We start from the raw sequence: 14,513 nt of genomic DNA, 5'->3' as shown, positions 1-14,513 counted from the left end.
GGGGGTCTGAATACTTTCCGTACCCACTGTATATATATATATATATATATATATATAAAATACTTTTTATATCAAATATTAAAAAAGTGTACTGTATATGTGTATATAACGTGCATGTGTGTGTGTGTATGTGTGTGTGTGTATATATATGCACATACACACACACACACACATACAGTACATATTATAAATTATGCTTTTTATATTAAATTAAATATATATATTTGTGAAAATATACTGTAAAAATGTTTTTTATATAGATGACTGCATTTTTAAAAATAATTATTTTGCAATATAATAAGCAAATTATATAATTCAAGGCAACAACTTTATTTTAAAATTGCTCTTTAATTCCTTATTGTTAAACATCTCATTCCTGTTTGAAACACTGAAACGAGGGATGCTACATCAGAGAAAAAGAACCAGAAGCACTGAAATGACCATGTGGAGTCAAAACCCACCAGTGTTCACACAAACTAATTAAAAAACGCCACTGCCATCTGCGAACTCAATTAAATAATGTTAATTTACTTTAATTTCAATTTATCTATGTTGCAGTCTGGATCAGACGGAGAGAGTGGAAAACAAAGAAGTGTAATGAAAGAGTGTAACCTGGCCCTGTCCCTCCCACTGTGGGCTCTCAGGTCATGAACACCATCATTTAATTTGGTCTTGTGATTAGTTCTACTAACTCTTTTTAAGTTAGTATTAACAGTTTTTCTAAAACTGAGAAAATGGAAGGTTACTGTTCTAAATAATTTAGTCACGATTTCTTTGGGGGGAAAAGGGAGATAAAGTAAAGCCACAGTGAAAGTGAAAATGATCGCACAAAGTTACTAACATCTTTCTCAAAACTTTTTTAGCCTGGGTTGTGAGAGAACTAGCCCTAAAGACGGCACCGCCTCACTCCGGAAGGCTTTATGTAAATCTGAAGAACTTTGCGGTGACTGAGTTTGCCGTTTCTTTATATTAAAATACAGACCATAATTTATGAAGCGTGAACTGATGAAAATCCTCAGATCAGTGCGTCCCTGTGTGGAAGACTGCTGTTAAACGACAGAGAGGAGCGAGGGGTGAGAAGGGAGGTGTAAAATCGCTTCACTGGAAAAGACAAACGACGACAGAGGAACGAGGGAGATAAAAAGAGGAGGAGAAAAAGATGTTCTAGTGAATCAGAACATCCCTTTCTACTTTCGCAGCCCAAGACATCCTATTCCACTCTTCCTTGATTCGTCCAGATTAATTCTTCACCCATTTCAAAAACAGCATCCTCAAATGCTAATATATCAAAGTTCTTGAGAGCCAAGTGCATTCATCTAGATTCTTCCATCCTAAAAAATAAGATGTGAAAATTACTAAAACTTACTGACACTTTTACATGTAAAGTGGCAGCTACGTGACAAAAGAAACTTGGCGGTCAGCTATACGAATCTGGCGACGACAGAGAAAGTAAGATGAAGTAGTGATACCCAAGTTGCTTCTTATTTGTTGTAAAGGTAAGGGAATTAATTATTTTGTAGACCGCTCTCTAAAACTCACTAATATAAGTGTAATTTACATAAAACTAACAGACAATCACGCTGAACCACGTAGATAGATGGCAATGCAGTGTCTAAAACAAAATTGTGGTATATCGTTACTTGAAGTTTGTGTGAAGCGGAAGTTGAGATCGATTGTACTTCATTATTGTGATGCATTTAGAGTGAAATGGAATACTGAACAAGAAAAAAACAATGTGGCTTGATTTTAGAGCATTTCTAGCTTGCAGCAGACTGGTGGTTGAAGGGAGGTGGTTAAAGATGTTCTGTCCACATCATTCAAGAAGAGTAGCAAGTTTTCAGATTTTGACTAAAGGTTACAAAGACAAACTATTTTTTTTCTGTGGATTACATTTCATGGATTGTTGATTGTTCACCACAAGCCTAGTAATGTGTGCTAACAAAGTAAATGATCAATTTTGATTTCATGTGGACTTTAACTAACTAAAGAACTACTGAATGCACCTTTAACATGAGGGAAAATCATGTCATGTTAAAAAACATTTTGTTAAATGCATAGCATTATAATGTACAATATGAAAAATGGACATTCATTTTGTGATTCACAAATTTTACAGAGTTATTAAATTATTTCTGTTTTTAAAGATTAACTTGAAGTGAAAAAAATGGTTGATAATGTAGGAATGCATTTTTAGTACTACAGCAGCCATTTTAAGTGAAAGTGACATGACGTGTGGCCAAGTATGGTGTCCCATACTCGGAATTTGTGCTCTGCATTTAACCCATCCAAGTTCAGACACACATCAGTCAGTAGTGAACAAACACACACACACACCGTGAACACGCACCCGGAGCAGTGGGCATCCATTTTTTCCAAATTCTTTTTTTTTTTTCTGTTTAAATTTTTCTATACTTTTCTAAATTTTTCTACGTTTTAATGGTTAAATTAAATTGTATTAATCAAAAAGCATGTCTAATTAATTGAAATCATGAAACTTACAATATTTAACAGCAATTTAAAAATTAAATTTTTAAGGTCCTATGAAATGTTTAATTTTTTTCTCAAATTCAGTTTTATTTTTACACAATTCTGTTTTCCATAAATTTTCTGAATTACATTTTAATAGTTTCATTCAATTTTAATAACCAAAAGCATCTCTAATTAATTGATTTTATGAAAAATAATTTATTATTATTATTATTATTTTTTTTTTTTCCAGAAATAGTGTGTTGTGTATTTATGTTTTTCTGCTAAATAAATTTTGGTAAATAATTTTTCTGGTAAATATTCCTTTAAAAATTATGTTTTAATAATAATTTTATTATTAGTAGTAGTAGTACTATCATTACATTAAGTAATATATTTCTGTCACAGTGTTTTCAAGTTAAACTGAACTTTTATTTTGAAGGGTTGCTGTGAAGACCTTTAGGTTTCTGTTTGTATATGATATGACGATAGATCCCTGTCAATATCAGTCTCTCGACATCGCGTCAGATGCTGACGCATTGGGGAAACACCATTCTCCTAAATACTGAAGCCTGATTGAATAACGCTATTGCATTGCAATAGCCAATGGAGTTAAAATGCGCAAATGTGGGAGCGACACCGCCCCCTTTATAATGCGTAGCTTGGCGCCATTTCCTCAGAATCTTTCCTCTTCATACTGCACGCTAGAATCCTTTCTCGCCATGGATTCATCGCGGGACAAGTGGATTATTCTCTTCCCCTTCAAGCATTCTGGTGAGATCGACAATGTCAATAAAGCCTTGCAACGTCTGCACGGGACCCATCGAGCTCCCAGATGGACATGGCTCATTCGTCTTTTGCCTAGGCCACGCCCACGCGGAAGCCTCAATTGTTGAGCTCAACTCTCCTCATTCCAAGGAGATGAACCTCAAGGCTCTCCGTACACGGATAGCCCTCCTGCTCAACAAGCAGCCAACCCTCAGCTCACAGCAGTCCTCCTCTGCCTTCTATGTTGTGCCGGGGAGGAAGAAGCTACGTCACCCTGAGGTAGAAACTGGCAGGTCCAGTGGCGAGCTCTCGCTGGCGCATTGCCCACGTGCCTCCCTCTCTCCTGGCCCATCCCCCTCCACAGTGGCGTATTCAGAGGTGGGCTTCCGTCCCCTTTTGGCGCTGAGGACCTGGTATCATTTGGGGCCCCCGATGAAGAAAATGAGGACACCATGTCAACCGCTGCATCTGACTCGATTGATTGGGCCGCCAGTCCCACGGAGGATTTCCTGCATCGCATCACAGTGAGGCCACCCATGTGGATGAAGAGTTCATCTGCATTATATCAAAAGGCAGTGGAAGAACTCGAGCTGGAGTGGGCCCCTCCCACTGAACCAGAACGCAGCAGACTGGACGAGTGATACCTCTAGCCTGGCCACCGTCACAATGCGGGCTTCCAAATGGCCAGCCCCCTTTTTTCCCGAAGAAGCTTCAGCCCTCCACACAATGGCTGTACTTCAAGTTTTCCAGGCCAAAATGCCCAAGCAGCTGGACGAGCGTGGCCCAGATCCTGAAATCTTTAAAGAGCTCTGCAGTGCCACTGATTTTGCCCTGCGAGCTACAAAGTTAAAAGCCCAATCCATCGGCTGCACGATGGGGAGTCTCGTTGTTTTGAACCACTACTCTGGCTGACACAGGCTGATATGAAGGATGCAGAGAAGACGGTTCACAGTGAGGCCACCCATGTGGATGAAGAGTTCATCTGCATTATATCAAAAGGCAGTGGAAGAACTCGAGCTGGAGTGGGCCCCTCCCACTGAACCAGAACGCAGCAGACTGGACGAGTGATACCTCTAGCCTGGCCACCGTCACAATGCGGGCTTCCAAATGGCCAGCCCCCTTTTTTCCCGAAGAAGCTTCAGCCCTCCACACAATGGCTGTACTTCAAGTTTTCCAGGCCAAAATGCCCAAGCAGCTGGACGAGCGTGGCCCAGATCCTGAAATCTTTAAAGAGCTCTGCAGTGCCACTGATTTTGCCCTGCGAGCTACAAAGTTAAAAGCCCAATCCATCGGCTGCACGATGGGGAGTCTCGTTGTTTTGAACCACTACTCTGGCTGACACAGGCTGATATGAAGGATGCAGAGAAGACGGTCCTCCTTAACGCCCCTGTCACCCCCCCCCGCCCCCCCCACACCGGCCTCTTCGGCAGCTTGGTGGAGTTCTTCTCGGAGCGCTTCACCGAGGCTCAGAAACAGTCCAGAGCTATAAAGCATTTTATGCCAAAGTGCACCGGAGCCCCTCCTCCTCTCGTTTGCGCTCATCTTCGGCCCAGCGCTCATCATCTAGATTGTGGCCAGCCCCCGACTCTAGACCACGGATGGAGCTGGAGCCTTCGTTCAGACCCAAGGAGCCACGACCTACTTGTGACCCCTTTCCTAAATGGCACGGTCCTCGACCATCAGGAATCCCAGCCCCGAAAACTCAGATGCGCTCCTGACTGCCCGGGAAAGAAGAGGAAGCTACAGCCCAGTGTCGGAGATGAGCCGGCATTGAAATCTGCCCATCCCAGTTCTTTGCCTGTTTCCCTCGTTTCCCCCAACAGGCAGGGGTGTTGTGAATTGTTCTGTTGTTTGTTGTGCATTAAAAACAAAACAACCTCACAAAAAGAGCTGTTTTCCTCTTCCAATTACCATTCACACTCGCTGTGCGGACGGTTCTCTGCCCCCCAACCAACGAGCTGTCACATCACCTCACAATGACACCTCTCGCACTCTATCCAGAAAAATGAAGACCACTGCCAAGCGCATCAAGGTGGGTTATGATTATTACAGAAAAAGGATACACACTGCAGTTTGCCTGCAGACCACCTCGTTTCAACGGCGTGGTGATGTCTGCAGTTCACGCTCAAAACGGCCCGTTTCTGAAAGCAGAATAGTTTGTCCTAAAGAGCGTGAGAGTGGGTTTTACAGTCGTTATTTTCTGGTTCCCAAGAAAGACAGCGGGCTCCGCCCTATTCTGGACTTGCGCCAACTGAATCGAGCCCTGGCAAAGTGCTCTTTCAGGATGATTACTTTAAAACAAATCCTCCTGCTAGTTTGGCCAGGAGACTGATTCGTTTGTGTGGATCTCAAAGACGAATACTTCCATATCCAGATAGCCTCTCGACACAGGCGCTTTCTGAGATTTGCATTTGAGAGAATTGCATACCAGTTTCCTCCCCTTCGGCCTGTCATTAGCCCCATGCACATTCACAAAGTGCATGAATGCCGTTCTCTCCCCTCGACGTATGAACAGAGCACGCATTCTAAACTATCTGGACAACTGGCTGCATATGGCTCATTCAGAGAGCGCGCACTGGACATTCACAGGCGTATGCTTACCAACCACCTACAGTGTTTGGGGCTTATGATCAATTTTCAAAAAAGCAAACTCCAACCCATGCAATGTATTTCATTCCTGGGTGTGAGCCTCGACTCTCTCTATATGCTAAATATGCGTTCCGGCCAGTAAAACTCCTCCATCAACTGCTGTGCAAGATCAGGGAGGAGGAGGAAACCATGCTGCTGGTCACGCCAAAATGGCCCACGCAGCCCTGTTTCCCAGACCTGCTAGAACTGCTGACGGGGCCAGCCAGGACAGTCCTATTGAGGAAGGACCTCCTGTCTCAAGCGGGAGGCTCGATCTGGCATCCTAATCCAGAATTATGGGATCTGCACATCTGGCCGCTCAGCGAAGCTCGCCAGTAGCTACACTCCCTCAGCGCGTGCTGAATATTATTGCTGAAGTGAGAGCCCCTTCTACAAGGGGTCTGTATGTTCATAAATGGAGGGACTTTGAGAACTGGTGCAATTAAATGACAGAAGACCCTGTGAATTGCCTGACTGCAGTTATTCTCTCCTTCTTGCAAGAGTGCTTAGATGGTGACAGCGCCTTCCATGCTCAAGGTATACGTCGCCGCTATATCAGCATTCCATAAGGAGAAATTGCTGCAGTCGATTTCATTAAAAATTCTCTCTTTTAAAACTGCACTTTTGCTAGCACTCGCTTCGGTGAAGTGTGTGGGTGACATACACACTCTCAGTCAACTAACTCCTGCATGGATTTTGGCCCCAGTGAAGGCAAGGTTGTTCTCAAACCTAGGGAGGGTTATGTCCCTAAAGTGCTCTCAACACCGTTCAGAGCATTCAGAGCCCAGGTTATAACTCTGTCAGCAGTCGCACCCCCCCCCCACAACCACTCTGTCCCATACGAGCTCTACGCGTTTATGTTGAATGCACTAGACAGCTAAGACTTTCTGAGCAGTTCTTCATCTGTTTTGGTGGCCGCAATAAAGGGCTGCCTATCTCAAAGCAGAGGCTATCCCATTGAACTGTGGACACAATGACTCTGGCTTACAGTTCACAGAATGTGGAGTGCCCTATAGGTCTTTGGGCCTACTCTACAAGGAGGATCGCTTCGTCATGGGCATGGGTAAACGGAATAACCATTGAGGACATTCTGCAGTGGGATGGGCTTCATCTAACACTTTTGCCAGATTCTATAATCTGGATGTTTCTTCGCTAGCCTCTCGGATTCTGTCTGTACAGGAGAGCTAAGCTTAAGGTATGTAGCCCATTCAGTTTGCTATTTGCTGCTACTCAAACCAATCGCTATGCTGCTTCACTTACAATACATGGCCGCAGTGGCTGGTTGCCCCCGCCCCCTGTTCTTGTCTGTGGTGTTTCAACTAGGTCCGCTAGGCTGCATTCATCACAACAGGGAGGCGATGGCAGCGACCCACCCAACCCACCCAAGCCGACTCCTGTTGCAGCGGATTGGAACTATTATGTTGCGCCATTCCAGTGCTTTAGGTATAGCTTAATATCCCTAATGTTATAGTAATGAACCGGGACTCGCTACTTCATTTTTGCAATCACCGTAAAGGCCGGTCAGTCCACTTAAATTATATTTCTGCGCTCTATTAATGAACAGGGGCTAGTGGCTTAGTTTTGGCGAGCTGTCTTACGGCCATGTGCACTACATATCCCATGATCGTCACCGTTTTTGTCACTCACTGAGCGGCCACTGGCCCCTTTCATCGGCGAGTTATGGTTACAACATTTACAAGCACCGGGCTTACCGCTTCCTTTCCCTTGTACTGCTCAATGAACGCACTAGAGCGGCTGAGTAAGGGGCCCCTCCCCTCTTTGGTGCATGTTTTAACTAGGTCCGATAGCATAAAAGCGTCATAATGAGGTGGCGCTGCCGCCGCCTAACCAATTCATATGCTGAACCTCTGAGATAATGGTGCTCAACTAGGTCCGGTATCGCACGTCTATGTGTGCCTAACACTGGAGAATTACTTGAATATATATGCTTATGCAACTTACCACCATGGCTCTGTCATATGACATAGTAATGTGCAAGCATATTAGAACTATCCGCTCCCATTATGCTGAGAACCCTTTGCAGTAAGACGGCGTGATTTGACACATTCCCCAATGCGTCAGCATCTGATGCGACGTCGAGAGACCGATATTGACAGGGAACATCTCCGGTTACTGACGTAACCTCTGTTCCCTGAAATGAGGGAACGAGACATTGCAAACATGCCGTGTTACTTCTGCACATGGTTATTCGTAGCTTGCTTATTCAAATGAAAGATTCTAAGGAAATGGCGCCAAGCAACGCATTAAATAGGGGGCGTTGCAGCTCCCCCATTCTCGCGCTTGAACGCCATTGGCTATTGCATCGCAATAGCATTATTCAATCAGGCTTCAGTGTTTCTAGGAGAAAGGTGTTACCCCAATGTGTCAGCATCTGATGCGATGTCTCGTTCCCTCATTTCAGGGAGCCAAGGTTACGTCAGAGACGCTTTTCTCGAAAGAAATGGTACAAATGCTCATGAAGTGATTCTCAGAGCAGAACATACAGGATTCATATTTAAATAGTATTTTTGCAGTTTAATATTCACAGACACTAGTCCATATCACGTTTTAATTTATGTGTACTGACCAACTTTTGATTTATCCATCCAAAATGTTGCAAATTCCGTTCCGTGTTATACAGTAAATTTTGTTTTTATGACTGGATTCCGGGATTCCATCCGAATTTTCCATATCGCGGAAATCATAGGGCCCTACTCAAAGAACAGGCTGTGTTAGCGGAATGATGATAAACCAAAGGTAGCGCCCTTTAGACAATATTCAAACCTATCCCAGATTGTTTACAAAACCATGATGACATTACCATGCGCCCCCCAGATTGACTCTGTGAATGTGTGTCTTCAGGGCTGCTCTAATCCATGAACTACGGCAATTTCAACATTTCCATTTCTTTTGTGTATTCGGAGATTATCGCAGCGTCCTATTCATTTGTTTTTCAACCAGCACCTTCTGCCTCACTTCAGGTCTACGAGCATGCAAGGGGGTTCCTCTAGCAACAACATAAATACACATAGAAAAGTCATAAACAAGGCCTTTGGGCCTCCCCATATCTTTACTCTGAATGTGAAGCCATAGTGCATGCGTGTCTCCAGTTAATCCCATTTGACTTTATTCATGCTAAGGTCATCTTATACACCACACTCAGAGGAAACAACCTCCGCATACAGGGAAAGAATGGAATCATAATCCGTACCGAGTGCGTTAGGGATAGACATTGAGGGAGCACATGATCAGAATAAATAGGGTTCTGCTGGAAACGTGACATCTCAGATCAAATACTGAATACTGAAATAATTCAGATGGACCAATCACTCTATGTTTAATTGGACTGAGCTGGTCTGAGTCCAGCGGCACACTCACTGGGCAATTTAGAGCACAAATCCATGTATCCATGAGCTGAAACTTGGACACCACTTTCTGTTTCTGAGGAAATTTGCTTATTTTCCTGATGTCTATGTGTGTGTGTGTGTGTGTGTGTGTGTGTGTGTCCTCACAGGCCACTGAATTTGGGTAATTAAATGTTTAAGTTGGGCAGGACTTCTCAGGCATGGACACACACACAAGTGCTAGCTGTGATAAAACCCTCGCTATAATTAAATATGGACTACATTATAACGCACACACTCGCAGGCATAAATAAAAACACTCGGCCTGTGGGGATTTAATCTGGCCATGTATAAGCCCCTCTGCAGCAGCCCGACGCCTCGCTCTCATTCACACTTGGTGGGCTTCCCTTCGCCCCCTGCACCCTACTCCCCACACCCTCAGCCAGTGAGGGACCGCAGAGCGAGTTAATTAGACTCACTAAAGCATTGAGTGAAGAGAATCATAATGCATATATAACGATCCTACAGAGCAGCTAATACATGCCTGTATTCAAATGTTTGGAGTGAAGCGTGCAGGAAGAGGACAGAAAGAAGATGAGAGGGATGGAGTAAGTGGTCCTGGATGTCAAAAAGAGAAGTGAAAGGAGAAACCAAGAAATGTGGCACTGTTGGAAAAAAGAGTGACCAAAATAAAGATCCTGTAATGGGAAATACCCATAATTGATACTTCTATTCAGAAAAGACACATTAAATTGATCAAAAATGACAGTAAAGACTATAATGTTATAAAAGATTTCTGTCAAAATCATGTTGTTCTTTTGAACTTTCTATTCATCAAAGATCCTAAAAATATGTCATGGTTTCCATAAAAATATTAAGCAGCACAAATGTTTTCACATCAACAATAATAAGAATTTTTTTTTTTATAAACTACTTTGTGTGTTTTTTTTTCTTCCTTCCTTTGACCAAAATCTAAGGCTGCATTGCATCACAATCCCAGAATGCATTAGGACAAGCTCAGTTAAACTCAACAAAGATGGCTGATAACGTGAAAAAGATAATTATATTTTATTTAATACCAATACCAGATGTAAAAACTGACTATTTCTCCCCAATTTGTTTTTCCATGCTTACTAGAGCATGTTTTTTAACACAACAACACACTAACATCATACTCTATTGGAAATGAAAGAGTCATAATGTGGTGAGGAAGATATACCTTAGGTGAGGACGAGGCCAACTCTCTCCCTATCACAGCTGTGACAGCTGAGGGTGCCAGAGAAGGCGGAGTGGATGCTCCTCCAGGAGCTGAAGTCTTTGGTGCAGGTCCTCCAGGGGTCACAGCAGGATTGGGTCCAGCACTGGGAGGCAGAGGGGCCCGGCGTTTGGTGCTCTTCTCTGAGGTGCTGCTGTCTGCGGTAGATGAGGCTGCACTGGAGGCTCTGGGCTCATAGAATGGGTTTGATCTGAGAGTGGAAGAACAAACTGCCATATCAGCAAAAAAAAGCTTAAACAAGCAAACTGGTGAATCACAGTAGAAATGGGACATCTGTGTTTTCGTTCACTCAACAGGTAATTGTCAATTTAGCATACTTAGCTAGTTTAACACATGTAGATTTTCTACCCCTTTCCACTTGTCTGTAATATTATGCTGACAAATGTGTGTGTGTTGTTGTCTTCAGGTAGAGGAGGCATTAGCAAACATTATTAGCCAATAAAACGCTCTGCTGACTTCGAGAAGGACCAGGTGCTCCAGAGGTCACACCTCATGAACTTTAACCTGTGGCCTCGTCGGAGAGCTCACTGACAGGCAGACACAGACGTCCGCTGGCATCAATACACTGCTGTGTAAAGGCTTATCACTCATCACAGGCGCACACACACACATGTACATGAATACACACACACAATGAGGCGCCAGAGTTGAGAAAAGACTGAGCAGGTATTCAGCTGAAAGACAAGGTTAAAGACACAAAGTATCACAAGCTTACAGACAGTGAGAGTGAGAAAGGAGGTAGGAAAGAGCTGACGGCAATGCAAACAAGTTAAGAAAAGAAAGAAGTGGAAAGTGCAGTCAAAACAAATGGAGGTGAACGAGAGGACGAGAGAGAGAGAGAAGGAGAGTGAAAAGAAAGCAGAAAAAGAAGGTATTAGAGAGATCTGAGTAGGCAATTTTTTTTTATGTCTCATGTACAACATCCTTACAACATTTAATATAAATATGTAATTTTCAGTAAGCTAAGCTTAATTTTTAAAGAAATTCATTCTTTTATTTAGCAAGGATCTGTTAAACTGAACAAAACAGTAAAGACATTTATAATGCTACAAAAGATTTTAAACAAATGCTGTTTTGAACTTTCTATTCATCAAAAAATTCTGAAAATGTAATGCTAAATGTTAAAAAATCTTACCGACTCCAAACTTTTAAACATAGTGTGTGTGTGTTTGTGTATATATACTTTTTTTTTTTTTATGCACTGCTAAAAATAAAAATAAATAATTCTTTTGTGGTGGTGCCAGTGAAAATTTGGCATTACTGGACTGACAGGCCAGTAGGTGCTGTAGTAGAAAGTGACAGCATTTTAACATTGGAAAAATGAAACCCTTTAGAAACACTTCAGCTTTAAAAATGCATCCTCCTCTGCTCTCATGTTCTCTATATAATGCCAGGTTTGGAAACGTGTGTCCCTGCTGGAGCACTGTGAGTGAGTGAGGGACGAGAGAAATGCAGAGATGAACAGACAAGCCCAAAGAATGTGGGAAACAACAGAAGCCTTGTTCCTACTGAAAGAACTCGCTCACCACTTTCTTCTCAAGTGCTTTTCTCCTTCGCTCAAACAAGCACACACACACACACACACACACACACTACTAATGAACAGTAGTAGAACAAATTTTGTGTGTTACAGATAGGGATGCAGCAATTAACCGGTTTCACAATTAACCGCGCTTTAAAATGTCACGGTTAATTAATCGTAAAGGCTCCGCTACACCGAGTGTTTCTGTTGCACAGAACAGAACAGTTGAACAGTGATTTTACCCTCTCCTTGCTGATGAATATGTAGCAATTCAGTATCTAAGCTATTTTATTAATAAAAGTCACAGGACAGGGTTCAGAACAAGTTTGTGTCCTCCTGAATGTTTGTATGTGTGCGCAGTGCGATCTCCGATCTCACAAACCAAAATAATAGACATGATTTTCTCAGGCCACATGTAAAATCATATGATTATAAAAATTATTAAAATGAATATGTATGGATGACAGTTGATTACAATGATAGTTCAGTTTATTCCCCTCATTATTAATAGTTTCCCCTGTGGGATAAATAAAGTTAATAGTCCTATATCAATAATACTCATTAACATTGTTATATATTATCCCTTTTATAGTATTATGCAATACTTTAAGTCAAAAACCAACAAGAATTTTTTTTTTTTCACCATGTTTCCAGTTTTCTGCCTCAGGTCCAAAAGAAACATAAAAAATGTACAAACTGAAAACACTAAATACTTTTGTGATTCATTTTCATTAGTTATTTTCAAAAGGGAAATACTGACATGGATGTTTACAGATCAGAGGTCACCTTTTTAATTCCAATTGAAGAGATAGACATTTGTTTGTCTTTATTATTATTATGTTGTGCTGTATTATTGGTTACTGTGATATTTCTGTTTTTAAAGGCAGCAATAAATAACACTTTATTATCTAAAGAGTGTCCATGCGATTTTAAACATTAATAAATTTGTGAAATGAATAAATGCATAATAATCGTCATAATCGTGAAATCGTGATTATTTCTCAGACAATAATCGTACCAACAAAATCTATAATCGTTACATCCCTAGTTACAGAACTGTGTTGATAACTCAAAAATAATCACTTAAATTGATCTGCTGTAACCCACAGCCCCTCCCACAGAATATCCCAGAATTCCTTGACTCACTCATCTAGCTCCTCCTCCTCTGTCCTGGTTATGTTGGCGTACAGGTATTTGCTCATGTCCACCAGACGGACGTTCTTTCTCTTGCTGCTTCTGGGTGGAGATACTTTAGGCTGGGGTTCGGGTTCAGGTTCGTCAAACGGGTTCCCGTGTTGAGAAGAATCCATATCTGTGTCAGCCTCATCAAATGGGTTTGAGGGATAAGAGGTGTTCTGATCAAATACGGGCTCTTGATCTTTGATAGTAGACAGCACATGGGGCTTGGGAGATGGTTCTAGAAATACACAAATAATGCGCAACATGCCCACCTGTATTATATAAATTATGTCCACCATAACAGTACTCGTGTCCCGGCCGGAGCGACGAGACAAAAACATTAAAACCCATTATAAACGAGGAATTTCCAGTGGGGACATAATTACAGATTCTTAGGTAGGCGTGGTTGACTCTTAACTTTTATAAAGAAAATCTCTTTCGATTTGAGACTTTAGTCTTTGCAACTTTACAGATCAGGAAAAATTGAAATCGCATCATATGACCCCTTTAAATGTATAATCATGAAAAGAAACTATAATTGAAATAAAAATTGTGAATAATCTCACGATCATAATCAACAGTCATAGCTGTAATAATTTCTGTATATTTTAAATAAAACATACATGGATCAATCGTTCACAATAAGCTCTATAACATGAATTTAAAAAATTGATTTTTCATTTCATGCCAGCTTTATGACCAACTAGTCAATTAGTTGTTCTGACTACCCACTGACTAGTTGGATTTGAAAATAGTTTTGAACATCCCTAGTATCAAATGCATTTACATAATTAAATCTTAATTAAGAATGATTTTCCAAAATCCAGTTGCAGTAAACATTCCCTTTTCACTTAAAGGGGTAGTTCACCCAAAAATGAAATTAGCCCATTATTTACTCACCCTCAAGCCATCCTAGGCGTATATGACTTCCTTCTTTCAGATGAATCCAATCGGAGTTATATTAAAAATTGTCTTTGATCTTCCAAGCTGTTTATTGGCAGTCAGCGGGTGTTGCAGTTCATCAGTCCAAAAGAAGTGAAATAAAGTGCATCCATGATAAAAAAGTGCCCCACACGGCTGCGGGATGCGTTTTTGTAAGAAAAATATTCAAAACGTAATCATCACTTTAATCTAGCTTGCGCCAACAGTTGTACACGGAAGCAGCTCAGGGAGGATGACGTAAGATCGTCTCGTGAAAACCAACATTTGTTTACAGGAGCAAAGGAAGCAAAGTTTCCTTACTTTAGCAAAGGAAAACCAGTCTCCTCTTGGCTTATATCGAAATCCTCCGACATTCTTCTTTACAAATCCTCATTTTGTACTTCTAATT

The 14,513-nt window shown here is 41.7% G+C and overlaps 1 protein-coding gene across 5 annotated transcripts in view; it reads right to left on the bottom strand.

Annotated features, from left to right (window-relative positions):
* The window catches only part of LOC107715969 (EH domain-binding protein 1-like), a 149,902-nt gene that overhangs the window by 76,542 nt on the left and 58,847 nt on the right, over nt 1–14,513 (bottom strand). For all 5 annotated transcript variants that reach the window (XM_016522246.1, XM_016522249.1, XM_016522247.1 and 2 more), the window contains 2 exons: nt 13,151–13,421; nt 10,426–10,672 (listed from right to left, as the gene is read on the bottom strand). In XM_016522246.1, coding sequence (XP_016377732.1) covers nt 10,426–10,672; nt 13,151–13,421 — 518 coding nt within the window. The remainder of the gene's footprint in view (nt 1–10,425; nt 10,673–13,150; nt 13,422–14,513) is intronic.

This window comes from Sinocyclocheilus rhinocerous, unplaced genomic scaffold (assembly GCF_001515625.1).
Source record: "Sinocyclocheilus rhinocerous isolate Xijiao unplaced genomic scaffold, SAMN03320098_v1.1 scaffold749, whole genome shotgun sequence".
Classification (NCBI taxonomy): domain Eukaryota; kingdom Metazoa; phylum Chordata; class Actinopteri; order Cypriniformes; family Cyprinidae; genus Sinocyclocheilus; species Sinocyclocheilus rhinocerous.
Note: the sequence above shows the minus strand (reverse complement) of the source record. Positions and strands in the feature narration are given on the sequence as shown.